This window comes from Dryobates pubescens, chromosome 5 (genome assembly GCF_014839835.1).
Source record: "Dryobates pubescens isolate bDryPub1 chromosome 5, bDryPub1.pri, whole genome shotgun sequence".
Classification (NCBI taxonomy): Eukaryota; Metazoa; Chordata; class Aves; order Piciformes; family Picidae; genus Dryobates; species Dryobates pubescens.
In genome coordinates this window covers 4,685,697-4,705,339 of record NC_071616.1, presented here as the reverse complement: position 1 = coordinate 4,705,339, position 19,643 = coordinate 4,685,697, and the positions used below count along the sequence as shown (strand labels likewise).

General features: G+C 46.6%; 1 protein-coding gene across 2 annotated transcripts in view; it reads right to left on the bottom strand.

Annotated features, from left to right (window-relative positions):
- The window catches only part of AMBRA1 (autophagy and beclin 1 regulator 1), a 172,012-nt gene that overhangs the window by 24,354 nt on the left and 128,015 nt on the right, over nt 1–19,643 (bottom strand). For both annotated transcript variants that reach the window (XM_054161469.1, XM_054161470.1), the window contains exon 15: nt 11,390–11,529. In XM_054161469.1, the coding sequence (XP_054017444.1) occupies nt 11,390–11,529 (140 nt within the window). The remainder of the gene's footprint in view (nt 1–11,389; nt 11,530–19,643) is intronic.

Genomic DNA, 19,643 nt, shown 5'->3' with positions numbered 1-19,643 from the left:
AATAAGCATCTTTAAATTAGCACACATAGCAACATTTGGGGCTATTTGGTTTGTTTTGGCTTAAAAGAAACTCAAACCCAGAACACTGCGGTGTACACACACACAAGGCTGCCAAGCTCCAGAGCCAAGACTTTGGCTTGGTCTAATCTCCACAGGGCAAGTCAAGTTGTATACATTCAACCTTCAGTGGCTTTGAAATTCACCAACTCAAATGTCCTCTGTTTCCCATGCAGGGGAAACCTGCCCATAAAAAAAAAAGCCAACAACAACAAAAGACTTGACAAAACCCCAAACCCACGGTTATTACTCCAATTACTCACAGTCTGTAGACACTGAGTGGAGAAAATGAGAACATTTACAGAACTAGAGAGCTTGAGGATTTCAAAAAAGGGAAAGGAAAATGAGGGGAAAGTTGGCAAGCTGGATTCACCACAGTCTTGCTAGAAAGCACAGGCACAAGGGAGAAAGAATAAAACCCCACAAAAACTGGACCACAGACCAGGAAATGAAGAGATGATCTTACTGGAAAACCAAGGAAGGAAACAACTGAACATGTGTGAGAGACTAAATCTTGTCTCTCTTGATGTGACTCAACTAAGATAAAATCACCTTTGCTGCTTGCCCAGACAATAGCTGATGTGTGTTGGGCAGTTGCCGCTGGTTAATGACTCTCTGGAAGGTGCATAGATTGCTCACCAGACTGCAGCTGCCCTGGAAATAATGGGCAGAGGCCACTGCTGTTGATACTCTTTGGAAGAGACATACCTCAAAACTGTACAAAAGTTGAGCAGCTACTATAAAAGTCTGAGCAACTACTGGCACGGTAGAAGGAAAACACAGGAGAAGGAAACGACCTGGACAATGCTGCTGAGAAGGAAAACAGAGAGAAGGAAAAGCCCAGGCCAATGCTGATCTGAAGAGAAACAGAGAGAATACCAGGAGAGAAAAAATGACAGAGACATCACCATGGAGCCTGGAAGAAGCAGACCAAGAGGAACACTCTCTCTGTGTCCTAAGTTCCACCTGCTGCAACACATGGAGCGGAAGAGGCTGCTCAGAGGACAGCACAGCCAACAAGGATGACCTCTCCTCCATGCCAAAGCTGCAGCAGCTTTCCTCCACAGACTCAAACTGTCTTGGAGGGTGAGTGGTGTAGGAATATATCACAGTATCACCAAGGTTGGAAGAGACCTCGAAGATCATCGAGTCCAACCTGTCACCACAGACCTCATGAATAGACCATGGCACCAAGAGCCACGTCCAATCCCCTCTTGAACACATCCAGGGATGGTGACTCTACCACCTCCCTGGGCAGCACATTCCAATGGCAAATCACTCTTTCTGGGAAGAACTTTCTCCTCACCTCCAGCCTAAACTTCCCCTGGCACAGCTTGAGACTGTGTCCCCTTGTTCTGGTGCTGGGTGCCTGGGAGAAGAGACCAACCCCTTCCTGGCTACAGCCACCTTTCAGGGAGTTGTAGAGAGCAATGAGGTCTCCCCTGAGCCTCCTCTTCTCCAGGCTAAACAACCCCAGCTCCCTCAGCCTCTCCTCACAGGGCTGTGCTCAAGGCCTCTCCCCAGCCTCGTTGCCCTTCTCTGGACACATTCAAGTGTCTCAATGTCCTTCTTAAATTGAGGGGCCCAGAACTGGACACAGGACTCAAGGTGGGGCCTAACCAGTGCTGAGTCCAGGGGCACAATGACTTCCCTGCTCCTGCTGGCCACACTATTCTTGATGCAGGCCACTGGCCCTTTTGGCCACCTGGGCACACTGCTGGCTCATGTTTAGGCAGCTGTCAATCAGCACCCCCAGGTCCCTCTCTGTTTGGCAGCTCTCCAGCCACTCTGACCCCAGCCTGTAGCGCTGCATGGGGTTGTTGTGACCCAAATGCAGCACTGTACACAAACTGGCAAGCAGCAGGTTAAGTTTTTTTAACACAGAGCTCTGAGCTAAGTTCTTTTTCTCATGATGGAAAATAAATGTTGCTAACTAGTCAGTGCTTCAGCATACCTTGAACTGGGTGAGGGAAATGAGCTTGCTAACCACTGAAGACTTAAAGGAGCTCTCAAAATTTATCACTAGGATTCATGGACATATTAAATGGAATTTTATGAGGGCATCTTCCACCTAATGCTATCATTTATCCTGGCTATCAAATTCACATACAGAAACAGAAATAGAATAGGAAAAAAAAACAATATCAGAATGGAGATATTGTTCTGAGCCTTCATATTACCACACTACTTCTCCTGCATTTGCAATGATTGAGCCTCTTGGCATTCAGGATACCTAAGCTTTCCCTGAACAGTTTGGAAATAATTCATTTCAGGGTTGGGGGTTTTTTTCCCCCCTTAAATGCATGAATAACAAAATCCAAATATAAGCTGCCAGGATGCATCTTCAGTGCAAAATTTGCCATCCTCTCATTTTTTAAGTCCTTTTCCCCTGTTATCAACCAAAATCAGAGAGGTTTGGGTTGGAAGGGACCTGCAAAGGTCACCTAGTTCAACTCCCCCTGCAGTCAACAGGGATGTTCCCCACTAGATCAAGTTGCTCCAAGCCTTCTCAAGCCTGACATTGAGTATCTCCAGGGATGGGGCCTCAGCTACCTCCCAGGGCAACCTGTTTTAGTGTTCCACCATCCTCATGGTAAAAAATATGATCCTAACACCCAATCTAAATCTACTCTTGTCTAATTTAAAACCATTGCCCCTCACCCTATCACTGCAGGCCTTCAGAAACAGTTCCTCTGCAGCCTTTTTGTAGGCCCCCTTCAGGTACCTGGAGGTTGCTATTAGGTCTCACTGGAGCCTTCTCCAGGCTGAACAACCCCAGCTCCCTCAGCCTGTCCTTGCAGCAGAGGTGTTCCAGCCCCTTGATCATTTTGATGGCCCTCCTCTGGACCTACTCCATCATACCCATGTCCTTCCTGAGCTGAGGGCTCCAGAGCTGGATGCAGTACTCCAGGCAAAGTCTTACCAGAGTAAAGTGGCAGAATCACCTCACTCGATCTGCTGGCTACACTGCTTTTGATGAAGCCCAGGATGCGATTGGCCTTCTGGGCTGCAAGCACACACTGTTGGCTCATGTCCAGCTTCTCATACCCCAGCATCCCAAGTCCTTTTCTGTAGGACTGCCCTCAATTTCATCATCTCCTAGCTTGTATTGATATCTAGGACCTCACCCTTTGCCTTGTTGAATCTCATGAGATTCTCCTCAGCCCACCCCTCCAGCCTGTCTGAGTCCCTCTGGCTGGCACCCTGCTCTTCAGGCTTAAATCAACCTTATCATCTTTTAACCTCAATCACAAAATTCAACATATCTTGTGGGTAAGAGACAGAAAAAGTGCAGGACGTTTATGGAGCCTTTCAAGAGGCTGTTTGTGAAGAAGACTCAGACATAAACAGGGTCTCTAACCACCCCACTTAACAGATGTGAGAGCATTCCCTGTGCAGAGTTGCTAACATCCCTCATTACACATGAAGGAACACAGTTCCTCCTTCTGTCTCTTTGTTTACACCCTCCCCCAGAAGCTATTCTTACAAAGGCAAACAATGCACCAGGGCTTACCCTGCTGAAGGTATCACTGCTAGAGGCTGAAGAGCCTGAGAGACATGATGGATAGATTACCATTTCTTTACCAGTGCAGACACATCAACCCCATTAATAGATGAGAAGATATGCAGCACTCAAGAGGGAAAAAACCCAGACTGGCATGGACAATTACAATTATCCTCTGCAAAGCACAGGAATTTATCATGAAGAGAATTTTCCCAGAACAATTTCACTGTAGAGGCAGAATTAAACTATGCAGGCTGCATAGTACTCAATCAGTTTGAGGCTCTCCACACCTACTTCCCAGTGAAAGAATTCCAGGGGATGCTGCCTGTGAGCCAGATGCATCTTCAGGAGGTATTTTAATTCCATTACCAGAGACTCTTGTCTGCTGAGAAGAATTCCTTCCTCTCCTATGGATGCCTGCATTACTTAGCTAGTCCAAGACTAGGTGCTCTCAGTTCTTGGCTTTGAAATAGTTTTCTCAAAACAGAGGGTTTTGGAGCAGTGTTTTCAAAAGCATATGAGCACTGAGCCTTTCCACAACCTGCTCCTGATCATGGTGGGAGGCACTCCGGATGAAACTACAAACAACTGATACTTGGACCCCCTGCCTTGCTCCCATAGCAGTCCTCCACAGGAAGTCAGCAAAGGGCAGTAAGCAGCAGGCAGTCTGTTCCTCCACACTTGCAGTCTCACTTGTTCATGTTCTACAAGACTAGAAAAATGATGGGCAGATGCTGCTGAGCAGCAGCTCCTTTTGCTATTTACCCTTAGTGAGGTGAGTATTTATTTACTGACATTTGGGATCTCTGGGGTTTCAGTACCAGGCTGTATCTAACACTGTGTGTTCAAACTACCTACCTCATGTGCAGTTCAAGTTGGTCAGCCTTGGAATATCTGGGAAAGGAGGGACTTTTCTGATATTACAGTAACAGTTTCTTCCAATTTAATCACATAAAAAGCAGAGGAAACATACTGTTGTTTTACCATAGTATAATTTAGTGAGCTGGGTGTCACCCTGAAATACTAGGAAAGAGATGTCCTTTCTTTACTGTCTTGGTTCAAATCCACCCAGCTGGCACTAAAAACCACCAAGCTGCTCTCATTCCCTCCTACCTACCTCTGGTGCAAGGGAGAAAATGCAACAGAAGGCTTGAAGGTCAAGACAAAGAACCTCACTTGCCCATAGAGAGCTCACTTGCCAGTTATGGTCATGAGCAAACTACAAGATTCAACTTGAAGAAACAAAATTCATTTCTCAATGAATTTAATTTAACCAAACCACCACTAATTTTCCAACCAAATCAGTGTAGGGAGAAATACAATGGGATCTTAAAAAGATCCCCCAACAACCAAACAACCTTTCCTCCACTCCTCTTCCCTACTTTACTCCTGATTCTCTACCTCCTCCCCCTCAGAGGCACAAGGAAAGGGAGTTGGGGTTAGTCTGTCCCACGTTGTTGCTGCTGCTCCTTCCTCCTCACAGGGAAAACTTCTCACAGTGGCTGGACAGATGGGCAGAGTCCAAGGGCATGAGATTGAACACATCTAAGTGCTGGGTTCTGCACACTGGCCACAACAACCCCATGCAGTGCTACAGGCTGGGGTCAGAATGGCTGGAGAGCAGCCAGGCAGAAAGGGACCTGGGCTCATAGTAGGCTGAACACGAGCCAGCAGTGTGCCCAGGTGGCCAAGGCAGCCAGTGGTATCCTGGCCTGTATCAGGAACAGTGTGGCCAACAGGAGCAGGGAAGTCATTGTGCCCCTGTACTCAGCACTGGTTAGGCCACACCTTGAGTCCTGTGTCCAGTTCTGGGCTCCTCAGTTTAGGAAAGATGTTGAGTTGCTGGAATGAGTCCAGAGAAGGGCAACAAAGCTGGGGAGGGGTCTGGAGCACAGCCCTGTGAGGAGAGGCTGAGGGAGCTGGGGTTGCTTAGCCTGGAGAAGAGGAGGCTCAGGGATGACCTCATTGCTCTCTACAACTACCTGAAAGGTGGTTGTAGCCAGGAAGGGGTTGGTCTCTGCTCTCTAGCAACCAGCACCAGAACAAGAGGACACAGTCTCAAGCTGTGCCAGGGGAGGTTTAGGCTGGAGGTGAGGAGAAAGTTCTTCCCAGAAATAGTGATTGGCCATTGGAATGTGCTGCCCAGGGAGGTGGTGGAGTCACCATCACTGGAGGTGTTTAAGAAGAGGCTGGATGAGGCACTTAGTGCCATGGTTTAGCTGATTAGGTAGGTTGGACTTGATGATCTCGAAGGTCTTTTCCAATCTGGTTAATTCTATTCTATCCTATCCTATCCCAAAGTTCTCCTACCAACATGCATCTTTTCTGTCAGCATGGGCTTCCCTCAGAGCCACAGCCTTCTTCAGGAGCAGCCACCTGCTCCAGACTGGTGTCCTCCATGGGTCACAGGTGAGATTCTGCTGCACTGTTAACAGGCTGCAGGGGTTCAGCATACCATCTAACCGTGAGCCACTGCTCCAGCACACTTACCCTCCTCCTTCTTGCACTGACCTCAGTGGTTGTCTCTCTCAAGCCCCACTCCTCTGCAAAAACAACTGTATTTCCAAAACCAAAGAACTCACTCATCATGGTTTTCCCCTCTCAAATATGTCATCACAGAGGTGCTGATTGCTTCAGCCTTGGTCAGAGTTGGGTCTAACTAGGAGCTGGGAGAGCCTCTCAATCCTTCTTACAGGAGATGTATCAGGAGTCCTCTCTCTGTTACCAAAACCCTGACAGACACAAACCCAACATGTTTACTCACCAGAATGCAATCCTGCTGGGGTTTATATCTTTGGCAAATAAAAACATGCATTCTAACTTCATAGCTACTGGACTGGCTCACGAATTCCAGTCTCTTACAGACTACTTTCAGACCCATAAAGTGTATTTCCAAGTGTGGACGAACATTGCTGTCACCACCTCATCTCCCTACCGAGCACAACAGCTCTGAGAGCCAACTTATCAACACCTGTTCAGATGTGGACCTTGGGTTTGAAATACTGAAAATTGCCTCACAGCTCAGCAGTCCAGTTCCACCTCCAGTCACAAGTATTCAAGTCTTGCCCCTGCAAGCCAGGCAAGCTACATCCCCAAACACCTGTCTCTTGCATCCACCCAACCAACCTACAGGCTACTGCAGAAACCAGTTGAAGAAACAAAATTAATGTATCAATTAATTTAATTTAACCAAACCACCACTAATTTTCTCTAGCTTGCTGCCACAGCCTAATCACAGTCAGTTCATGCCTCTGTGTCCTCTAATAAAAAGTACATAAACTTAAATAGCTGTCCTTTCCTGAAGATTTGTGGAAGGCTACATAACCCTCTCCTCAGCCCTCCTTTTCAGGCCTCCTAAAGACCCCAAGTTGCAGGTTTTCTTAGATTAAAAATGCTCCCCTGACCCCATTAGCAGCTCCTCTTCACCACTGTACCAGTTCAAAGGCAGCCCTGAATATGGCCATGCAAAACTGAAACTGTTCCAGTTTGTGTCTGTTGTTTCTTCCACAGTGATACTAACATTTTGCTATCTCTCTTGTTAAGCATCTTGTGTCTCATCCTAGAGCTAAACTTGTTTTTACAGCTTCATGTATTGATGGCTTAATCACCTACCATCAACCAAAGCCTCGGGTCTTTCTCTTCCTCTGTCATTTAAACTACTGAGCTCACTGTTATTAGTCACTAAGTGCACTTTGTACTATTAAGTTCTCATTTCTGTAGCTCCATTCACTTTCAAGGCAATCCAATTCTTGTGCAATACCCTGATCTTTCTCTGCAATGACAAAGCTAATGTCACATCCTCTGCAAATTTATTCAGTGCACCTTTACAAAGCATCAGTGCAAACAGTATTAATAACCAGCCCCAGAAGAGCTTCTCCAGGAAGTCCATCAGTGACCTCTTTTGTGACAGAGTCCAGCTCTCAATCATGTTGGATTCTTCCCTTTTCCTAGATCTTCACCTGCTCTTTACCATATCTTGTTTTAATCCTAAGTCTTTAAATATTAACTAGATTTATGGTACTTCCAACATGAGAACTGCCTTAGTGAAATGAATAGGTATTAGACCTGGAGCAAGTCCTTATTTGACCCTTTACTTAAAACTAAATACACAAAATCCTCAAGGAGAGGTATCCAACCTGCTATGCTCCACTACAGTCCAGCTTTCCATGCCTTTCATTTTCCCTTCCTTCTGAGCATACAGCACAAACCTGTGTACCGAATTCACACTATGGTTGCCAACATAACGTGACCTTCCCTGCAAGAAAACCTGCCACCTCATCTTAGCAACACAGCCTGAGAAGTCTGAATTCCTGGGTTTTTAGAGGCCTACCTGCCTGCACAGCCCCTCATTATGAGCCAATGGAGCTTCAAGTTATGCCTTTCTTTTTGTTTTTAATTTATTTTTGTCAGCTTGTATTTCCAGTCTACTTATCTCATTTTCCCCAAGCACATGCTTTTCAAATGCTGGATTTGAGGCACAGCTGCTATTTCAACCTGTTTATGTGATCCCTGTAGTACCTGGTTTTCGAATGCCTCCATTGTACATGGGAGTAAAGACCCAGGGATTATAATGATCTCCGTGGTCTGTTTCTAACCACAGTTTTCTTTGCCAAATTAAAGCAGTGGGGGTGTTTTCACAAGTACAGTGATTTTTGATCCCTGCTGTTTGCTAGGCTACCCCCCATATAGTATTCTATCAATTGCTGAATCCTTTATTGAGCACTTCTCATCCTCTGTATTACTGCATATGTAAACTACACAAGTATTTTTCATCTCTCTCCCTCGCTTCTCAAGTAGAAGTCAACAAAACAGGCCAGCTTCAAGCCAAGAACTACTGAGATGGCATCTACTTGTCAGGATTTTTTCTTTCCCTTAGGATCTTCCAAGTAGATGTGCAGCAAACATCACAGCTGCAAGCCACTTGTGCTCTGATAGAGCCTCACTCATTCGTGTGTTCTGATGTTAGAGCCTCAAAGCAAATTGTTCAGCTCAGTGAACACCTACACCTTCATGCAGAGCTTTCCAAGTCACTCTGGCTGTTGTTGGTCTATAAAATGGCACAGTTGAGCACAGAACATATCAGGTGCCTTGCTCCAAAAAAAGCCAGCCACAACCAACCAGTCCGTATGAGGCCTGCAATAATCACCAGAAGCATCAGTCACTCCAATCCAACAGCAGGAAACCCGCTGAAGCATTTCTGTCAAGCTACCAAAACAAATCTCTCATCTCTACAGCCACCTTGCTTCATGTTTGTGTACAAAAAGTTTGCTTTTGTTGGAATTTTGTGTGATTGGTGCTGAGATGCTAGTAAGGAGATAAGAGAGTGCCTTAGTAACACGGTGAGCTAAGGAGGTTTCACAGGGATGCTGCAGGACTACTACCAGTGCATCCATAACACAGCAGGAAGCTGTTCCTGTCATGTCTTCAGTCAGCAAGTTGCTGAGAAGAGACATGCCCCTTATCTTGGGGCTACTGAGAGTGCCAGAAGGCATACCTAATGGGGGATGTGGCAAGCCAGACCAGCCAGACCAGCAGTCAACCAAAGCATCCATCCTCAGAGAGACTTCATTTCCCCAAGTTCTCATTCAAGTTCATCTCAAGAGCCGTACCAGGAGACTAGATCTTTGCATTTCTCTTATACTGAAAATAACTTAGAATAACTCTTGAAGTGGAAAAGAAGAGAGCCATTATTCCTGAATAATACTTCTGCTTAGAAAGTACAGCAACTATTCTTGAAGAAAGCCACTTATCCTGGAAGAGAGTGATTATAGCTTATTCCATAATAATATCTTGTAGAACTTCATGTATAAATAAGGCCTTGATGAAAGATTATGTTTAAAAGAACAAGAGGGCTGTTTGAAGAGTGCTGGCATTTTGTACTACTGAAATTATTCTGATCTGAATCCCGACCACAGATTTCACCAGAAGGCTGTACTGAATTAGTCACTATTATAGTTGCATGTATTTATTCTGATTTAAGGTAGTAGTTCTACACTGACCATATGATTCTCCTCAAGCACCACATGCCTGATCTCATGCACAGCAGATGGAGTCCACATGCATGTGCTAAGATCACCAGCAGTGCTGCAAGTTTCTAGCTGCCAGCTTTTGACAGGCAAGGAATTGAAACGTAACCCAAAAGAATACCGAGGTGGTTTAGTGCCATAAATAAGTGAATCAAGGAAATAACCCCTGAGGTCTTCCTGCAGCACAAAATAAAGACTACTCCAAAAGAAGCACTTACACAACACAGTGGAGGAAAGGGTCTCAACCAAGTATGGTGTAGAGACTCCCTAAGAACACTGAAAGCATTGCCAGGGTTTCACTGCACAGACAGTCATCATCTGTGTCACATCACATCTAATGGGCTTCTGTTTAATCACAAGTTTACAAAGGGACAGTTATACCCTTCATGGCATCACATAAATAAAAGACAGCTGAAGTCTCACCACATGTCACATGTTCACTAGATTTTCCAGTGAAGACCAAAATAATTCACTGACTTGCTCATAATCATGACAGAAACCTTTGCAGTTAGGTACAGCATCCAAGCATGGGATTCTACAAGTATTTGTTATCTCCAGGTCAGCAGCTTACTACCTGGGACAGGTTTGAGAGGTGGGCCCAAGCCAACCTTGAGAAGTTCAAAAAAGGCCAAGTCCAAGGTCCTACACCTGGGTCAATGCAATCCCAAGCACAAATACAGGCTGGGCCAGGAGTGGCTTGAGACCAGTCTGGAAGAGGAGGACCTGGGGGTGTCAGGTGATGAAAAACTTAACGTGAGCTGGCAACATGCACTTGCAGTCCAAAAGGCCAACTGTGTCCTGGGCTGCATCAAAAGGACTGTGGCCAGCAGGACAAGGGTGGTGATTCTACCCCTCTACTCTCATGAGAGCCCACCTGGAGTGCTGTGTCCAGTTTTGGTGGCCCCAGCCTAAAAGGGACATTAAACTGTTAGAGCAAGTCCAGAGGAGGGCCATGAAGATGATCAGAGAGCTGGAGCACCTCCCATATGGAGACAGGCTATGAGAGTTGGGGCTGTTCAGCCTGGAAACAAGAAGGCTCCAGGAAGACCTTATTCCAGCCTTCCAGTACCTGAAGGGAGCCTACAAGAGAGCCAGGAAGGGACTTTTCAGAAGGCCTTGTAGTCATCACATGAGAGGGAGTGGATTGGAGCTTGAGAAGAATAGACTTAGACTGGATATTAGGAAGAAATTCTTACAAGTGAGGGTGGTGAGACACTGCAACAGGTTGCCCAGGAGGTCATGAATGCCCCATACCTGGAGGTGTTCAAGGCCAGGCTGGATGAGGCCTTGAGTGACCTAGTCTGATGGAAGGTGTGCCTGCCCATGGCAGGGAGGGTTGGAACTAGATGATTTTCAAGGTCTCTTCCAACCTAAACTGTTCTATGACTCTGTGGTTGGTGGACTCCAAGGGATCCATGAAGGCCGAGAAGAGTAAGCATATCTCTATCAGCCAAACTTGCTGCTCTTACTGGCAGCTTTCAGAAGGCCATAAATCCACCAGAGAGCCTGAAAAACCCTGCACTAGACATATGTGAAACAAAGGATCTAGAAATATATGATAAATCAAATGAGCTAATAAGATGCACTTAAAGCAGCCTCAGAAGTTTATCATCAGCAAAATGAACAGCGATTGTAAAGCACCCAGGCAAACACAGGAGCAGTCAAAAAGGAGTATTAGGAGTTGGGGTTTATGGGTCCCTCAAAGAACAATGCCCAAGGCAGTGGAAAGCCATCTTATCCCCACTGGTCCAAGAACAGAATGGCCAAAGTAGTGACACCTTCCTGTAAAGCGAGCACTTACTCTGGTCGGCAAATCACCAGGTCCCCTTTGTTGGTGCCGTAGGCCAGTCCCAGGCCGGGCTCAGGCAGCCAGCGAGCAGAGTTGATGCTGACATGTCTTCTCTGGTCGGCAGGCATTGGGTACAGGACGTTGAAAACTCTCTGAAACAATAACAGGAGATTACTTGACAGGACAACACAAGGCAAAAGAGCCAAGGAGGCTTAAACAAACGGTCAGTCTCCCTGCAGCGGCGCAGATGGCCAAGGAGATGTCACTTTACAGGACGTTGCAAGAAACTGCTAATCCAGCAGCGAGAGTAAGCAGCTGCTAGCAACACACTTGCACGTGCCCCGAGGTGTTTAATAGACTGACTAGCACACAGCTGCAGAACAGAAGTTCTGTCCCCAGGAGAATCTGCATGCCAGTCCGCGGGCTGCACGCTCCTTCTGTTCACACTAACTGAACACAGCGATGGGGACAAGCAGCACAGCCCTTAGAAAGCAAGGACAGTTGGGACTCTTCTGGCCTTCATCTCTTAACTAAGGTACAAGAGGAAACTGGCAAGTCCAAGCATCAAAACTTCATTGTTCCTATCCAGCAACCCAAACTTTATGAAAGAAATAATGTATCCTTCTTTCCTACTTGAAACATTTAAACAGGTTTTAAAATGTTCCAGAGTTTGACAGCGCACAACAGAACCTAAAAACCCAGAGATTATGAGAGTAGCACAAGTAAGAAATCCCTCAGTTCAGGTCCCCTTCCAACATCATCCATTCTACCTGCAGCAAGGGAAGAAGCTGAAGAGCTGCTTGGACTGCAGGCAGCTAGCATGGCTGCAAGACAGTGCTTCCCAAACTTTTCAACTTCAAGTGGATTTTAGCACCTAGTAACTAGAATCACAGAATCAACAAGGTTGGAAAAGACCTCAAAGATCATCAAGACCAACCTGTCACCCAACACCTCATGACTACTAAACCATGGCACCAAGTGCCACGTCCAATCCCCTCTTGAACACCTCCAGGGATGGCCACTCCACCACCTCCCTGGGCAGCACATTACAATAGCTAACAACTTTCTCTGTGAAGAACTTTCTCCTCACCTCCAGCCTAAACTTCCCCTGGTGCAGCTTGAGACTGTGTCCTCTTGTTCTGGGGCTGGTTGCCTGGGAGAAAAGACCAACCCCCTCCTGGCTACAACCTCCCTTCAGGTAGTTGTAGAGAGCAATAAGGTCTCCCCCAAGCCTCCTCTTCCCCAAGCTAAACAACCCCAGCTCCCTCAGCCTCTCCTCACAGGGCTGTGCTCAAGGCCTCTCCCCAGCCTCGTTGCCCTTCTCTGGACACATTCAAGTGTCTCGATGTCCTTCCTAAACTCAGGGTCCCAGAACTGGACACAGGACTCAAGGTGTGGCCTAACCAGTGCTGAGTACAGGGGCACAATGACTTCCCTGCTCCTGCTAGCTACACTACTCTTGATACAGGCCAGGATGCCATCAGCCCTCTTGGCCACCTGAGCACACTGCTGGCTCATGTTCAGCTGGCTGCCAACCACTACTCCCAGGTCCCTTTCTGCCTGGCTGCTCTCCAGCCACTCTGTCCCCAGCCTGTAGCGCTGCATGGGGTTGTTGTGACCAAAGTGCAGCACTGTACACAAACTGGCAAGCAGCAGGTTAAGATTTTTTAACACTGAGCTCTGAGCTAAGTTCTTTTTCTCCCCAGCCTCGTTGCCCTTCTCTGGACACATTCAAGAGTCTCAATGTCCTTCTTAAATTGAGTGGCCCAGAACTGGACATGGGACTCAAGGTGTGGCCTAACAAGTGCAGGTGAACAGAAACCCTGTGCACACAAAGGGCCCACAGCAAGCTCTGCTCTCTGCTAGCTTGGTTTCTGAAGCCAATGAGCTTGAAAAGCAAGAACAACAAAGCGGAAAAAATTATACCTATATAGACATTCTCTTTCTACTCCAAGAAGCTAATGTCTTTTGTACAGCACAATGCCTCCCCTGCACCCTGCCATCCAGCAACCAGGACTGGGTCCACTGACCACAATTCATTTAGCCAGGAACAATACAAGTAGACCATAAAAGCAAAGGCTCAGGAAGTGAAAAATGGGGTCATGAGTTGGTCTGACTATCGAGATAGACAGGCACAAGCTGCTTCACTGTAATGGGCCATCAGAACATGTTCCATCACGGCTTCAGAAGGGCAGGACTGAAGACTTCACTTACAAGTCCAAATCCTTAACAGAAGTTCTTCAGAAATTCACCTAGGATTTAAATCACTGCAGGTAACAGACTTCAAATCCAGGTTTCCAGTGGGGCAAATCCCAGGTGAAAGATTTGTTTTTATTAGATTTTCTGGTGAGCAACCATCCATCCCTCACCCTTTCTTCCAGAACAAGGGGGTCAGAAAGAAAGGAAAGGAATGAGGATGTGCCAGGACAACAGGATATAGGTAGGTGGGAATGCAGATGAACTACTACAGCACTGCTGAGGTGGCCCAAAGTAATAATTAGAATTCATTAGAGTGGGACTCACCAGCTAGCAGAACATTCATTGTGGTTCTACTGCCCACCTCACATCTTGTCTGTTTGACAATCTAACTTGTGATGTCCAAGGCAGAGCCCACCTAACTAGTCTGCCCTCCAATAGCTAGTACCCAGAACCTTCATCTGGACCATCATAACACAAAGTAAGGTAGCTATATTGTTTTGTTCTGACTTATTTCCCATCATCACTAACACGTTTAACCTCTCATCTGAGGAGGCCACATCAGAAGAGAAAATATCCTTAGGGATTTCAGTGTATAACAGAAGCTGGTCACTCTTCGCCCTGGCTATCCCTCAGCAGTCAGTGTACTCAGAGAAGCTTGGTGTTTGGATGGAAGGAACAGGCTCTTAGTGGCTTACCTAGCTCTTCCCTCCTTGCACTGCTTGCTGGGGAAGGGGAAGCAGGAGAAGAAAAAGAAGAGGGGGAAAAAAAAATCCTGAGAATCAAATGTACGCTGGTAACACCTGTTACCATGGAGATCATGGAGCACTCCGAGATGGGAAGACTGAATTTTGAGGAGGAGGAGGAGGAAAAGGGAGAAAGGGAGTGGTCCACCAGAGCTGGGAGCATAAATGTATAAAATAAGCATCCCAAATCCCTCAAGAACTGCAAGGCTTTTCCATCGGATCCCTCTTTCAGCAAGTCAGAAACACACGGTTTCTGTTCTCTGACCGATGGCTTCACAAGGACCCGCAGCCAGAGGGGCTGCCTTCCCGGGCTAGTCACCAGCTCTCCTCTGCTGACAGATCAGTTTGCACAGCCCCATGGCCTCCACAAGTGGCCATGCCAAGGCAGAAGCCTTGCATCCCTGAGCATACAGGTGCTCTGCAGTAAATAGAACACCATGGAAAGTGCTGGGCCAAGGACGTGGGTCTGCATCTGAGAATCTGCAAAAGCGCTGGCCGAGGGCAAAAATCTCAGAGACAAGACAGCTTAAGAAGTCTGTATAAGAAGAGCTGCTTCATCACTCCACTCCATTCACTTCTAAACAGCTTGCCACGCCAAGGAGCTTCCCTCCCCTGCTGCTTCCCACTCCCACGCTAATGGGACAACTCCATGCAGTGTTAGGGGTGATGACATCCATGCGTGTGGTAATTAGTAGAGAGAGAGAGAAAGCAGCTGCGCTGCCATAATCACCACTCGCAGCAGTAACCAGGACCCAGCTAATCAATCTCACGTAGTCACACAGACAGGCTGTTGCGATTGCATCCATTAGCAAGACCCCCTACTCTATCCACAGAGTGGGGACAAAAGAAGTTCCTTCAACATCAGCAGGCCCCTCTCTTCAAAGAGGGTCAGAAGCCTGCCAGGAAGCATTATTCTCCAAAGACTGCAGATAATTCCTTTCAGGTTTTTGGTGGCGATGTTTTTCACTTGGCTTTTTGGGGGCGATTTGTTTGTTTTTAATGTGTTTTGTGTGTGTGTCTCATTGCTGTAGCTCAGGTATTTCAACCACAAGTAGCCAGCTTGAATGCATGGCTGTCTGTGGACAGAGAGTGACTATACCCCTTTGCCAGTGGGACTGTCCATGCTTTGTAGTTCTGAACTTCTAGGAATAATATTCAAGTTATTACAGGAATCCTACACTAACCTGTGATTCCCAGCTTCTAGGTCAAGAGACTGCTCTCAGCCCTCAAGCAAGCAGCAGGAGCAGGGAGGTCATTCTGCCCCTGCACACTGCACTGGTTAGGCCACACCTCGAGTCCTGTGTCCAGTTCTGGGCCCCTCAGTTTAGGAAGGATGTTGACTTGCTGAAACGTGTCCAGAGAAGGGCAACAAAGTTGGTGAGGGGTTTGGAACACAAGCCCTATGAGGAGAGGCTGAGGGAGCTGGGGTTGCTTAGCCTGGAGAAGAGGAGACTCAGGGGTGACCTTATTGCTCTCTACAACTACCTGAAGGGAGGTTGCACAGGCGGATGTTGGTCTCTTCTCCTAGGCAGCCAGTACCAGAACAAGAGGACACAGTTTCGGGCTGTACCAGGGGAGGTTCAGGCTGGATGTTAGGAAGAAGTTCTATACAGAGAGAGTGATTGCCCATTGGAATGGGCTGCCCAGGGAGGTAGTGGAGTCACCATCATTGGAGGTGTTCAGGAGGAGACTTGATGGGGTGCTTGGTGCCGTGGGTTAGTTGTTTAGGTGGTGTTGGATTGTTGATGGGTTGACGCGATGATCTTGAAGGTCTCTTCCAACCTGGTTTATTCTAAATCTGCTTCTAAACTTTAACCTAGCAATACAATGCATGAAGCTGATAATTAGCCAGTTCATTAGGGCTGATCCACAGACTAATTGCAGGCCACACATAATAGCCATGCTGATGGCCGAAGGTTCAGGAACCAGTTTAGAATCACTGTTGTGAATGTCTACCGATCTTTAAGGTACCCATTACTGGCTACCACAGCCTCCAGAGAGGCTTTTGGATTTTTTAATAGGGTGGCATTTTAATTTAGGAGAGAGATTCACCTTGCATCACACTTTATCAGCCTTTAATCACTGCCAGCAGCCACAGCAAGCTTCCAGGATCGTCACCATAACCTATCTCAAACTTGTTTCCGGCATCACTACACTACTAATTCAACAATAACATAGTCACACCATTAGATGTGGTGATGCAGCATTTTATGAAGTTGGCAGCTGCATTTGTTTCCAGGTGCTGTTCTGAAATAGAATGTTGAAGGATATGTTTCCCTAACTACAAACACTGTGAAGTCTGAGCAGTGGGAGCTTAAGAATATCCCTATGGAAGCCTAAGTATAAACAGGCAATGCAAGTATAGCAAGCTGTTCTCTTCTTAGCAACAACATACATATAAATGTCATTTCAGTAGACACAAAAAAGGTCCTGGCCCTTTCCTTTAGGGCCACACCCAGCCTGGACTACACAGAACAGCTGCTTGACCTGGGTTTGTAGAAAATCCTGTCTCTGGTGATCTCCCCATGCTTCGCAGGAGATTCCAGAAGCCTTCTGTCATTTCAGGGACTCCATCTCTCCTCTGAGGTCAGAGGATGTCAGCAAGATAAAAAGTCTTCTCCTAGAAATACCAAAGCTGTCTAGATAGCTAAGCTTCCACACAAAAGATGACTCTCATCCAAAGGGAAAGCAACGCTCCCTATAGGAACAGCTGATTGCTTCCATTCTACATCCCTGTAACATGAAGTGTGAGAATAGATTTGGTTGAGTAATTTATGTCTGCACTTCTCTGTTTTCAAAGACAGCACTAGAAATAACTACTTATCTCTTTGGTGTGCCTTTTCCATCCTCCCTGAACAGGAGTGGGCACATACATCATCTGCTGAACTCCCTAAAGCTCATTTCATCACTTCACAGTCAGTTCTTCAACACTGAATTCAGCAGGGGAGGATGGCTCAGAGAAAGCAGAGCTAGAAGGCATGAGGGGACAAAAAAAAAAAAAGAAAAAAATGTCCCTCAAAGTATTCAGGAAAGAAGCTGCATGTGGAGTGCACAGGCAACCTCAAGTCCACTGGTGCTGCTCCCCCTCCAGCTTGTCAACGCTGGCACATCAGTACTGTAGCACCTGTCACAAGCCAATGCTGAGGTATTAAACTTCAGTATTGACTCAGGGCAGAGAGCCAGGAGAGGCTGCATGACAATGAACAGCCTCAAGGAATCTTTCCTGATGATCTCTTTCTCACTGTCAAGCTGCTGTACTTATGTGGGGAAAAGGGGGCCCTGGGCACAACACATAAGCACTGAGCTAGACAGTTAATTTGTACCTGCCCTGGAGGAGTAAGAAAACTTTTTGCTAAATGCTTCTGCTCTGCAAAGTCCTAATTACTGACCCAGTGCTTCCCTCCTTCCCTGCCACTCTGTCCCACAGAAGCTGCTGCTGTAACAATACTCTTCAAATTCCACCCTTTCCCTCCATTTCTGTATTGTGCCAACATTAAAAAGCTGGACAGGGCAACTGCCAGAATCCTGTCAGTTATCAAAGCAGCAGCAGGCTGCCCCAAGCCTGTGCTGCTGCTGCCAGTTGGCAACTTGGTCCAAGCAGCACAAAGCGAGGCACCACATCGTCTACACAGCCATCTCTTTCCTCAAGGCCATCCCACCTCTAAGGAGAGCAATGAAAAGCAGGGGACTGCTCAGCACTGCTTGTTTGGCAGAGTGGGACCTTTCTTCTCCTCTCTGGCACTGAAGAAACAAAAACCATGTTTTGAACCTGCAGAAGAGAAAGCTGGCACAAGCAGGTAGGGAAACTCAGCAGGAACTCTTGCTTTTTATCTGTTTTAATTCAATAGAGACATTTCAGCTCTCAGTCAGATGCATTGCCTTCCAAGATGCCAGTAAATTTCAAGCCATTATCTTCACTTAGTCCAAGCAAGCTGGGATGTTAGATCTGCCTTCATAAAGGCTTCATGGGGAGGGTGTGCAGATGTTCTCTTGTTTGCATGGGGAAATCTTGACACCCTGACAGGTAAAAGGGGGGGAAAGGGCCGGAGCAGATGGGATGGATTTATCACATACCAGCTTAAAATGTAATTATTAATTTACAACTAAATTTATGCTGTCACCAGAGGCTGACCAACCATAAAAACACACAGGAAGAGAAACATTTACTGTGCTGAACCCAACAGAAACTTCTTACTGGGAGGATGGGTAAAATCCACAGTTTCACAGCTACTCTGGCATGGTTTGCCAAGAAAATGGCTTCACAAGGGAGTGCTGATCTCTGCTGGATAGGTATAGCTGTACTAGCAGCCAATACTGGTGGCTGCACAGATCTGAAGTTTATGCTGATAAACAAAGTGTTCTTCATATGGATACAGGTTATACCACCAAGATCACTGTAGAAGCTGTAGAGCTTTGCCAAAGGAACTGCAGCTGTTATCAGAGCCTCTGGCCAGCACAGGTACTTCATTTTGTAACACACAAACACAGCAAACTGAGCTACCTGAACTATGGAATTGAGATGCAGCCCTGAGAGCACAGCCAATCCTCAACACTCTATTAAGTTCACTGAAAGCACACCTCCAAGAAAAGCTTTTTGTATTTGCTAGAGCAGCAGACGAGGTGCAGCGATCTGAAAAAGACATAAGCAGAGCAAACCCAGCAGCAGTGCAGCCACAGCTGCACACATTCTGCATCTCCCCACCTGCCCTTCCTTTTCTGCTATGCCATTGAGCCTTAAGCAAGAATTTGAAGTCCCATTTTGTATTTTTTTGATTGCAAGCACCCTGCTGAGACTGAACAGCACCTTTTTTTGCCTTACTCATCCTGATAGAGTGTTGCCACTGAAAAGAACATTTTACCTGGGGTATTTTATAAATGTCAATGAGTTAACCAGCTCACCTCTGACACCAGATGCTGGAAAGCATCTACCACTCACCTGAAAGCTCTAGATGTCCTTTGCTTACCTGCCAGAAAGCTAGCTGCACCAGACTTCAATTAGTGTAGACAAGTTTAAGGTCCAGAAGCATAATAAGTAACAGATCTCTTACCCTGATCTCCTCAGTAAATAACACCAAGCCTTGGCTGCTTACATTTACTCTGCTTTCTATTAATTAATTTCACTAAAGCTGCTGAGCAACCTGATCTAGTGTGAGGTGTCCCTGCCCATGGCAAGAGTTGGAACTCGATGATCCTGGAGGTCCCTTCCAACCCTGACAACTCTATGAGGTATCACAGTATCACCAAGGTTGGAAGAGACCTCAAAGATCAAGTCCAACCTGTCACCACAGACCTCATGACTAGACCATGGCACCAAGTGCCACATC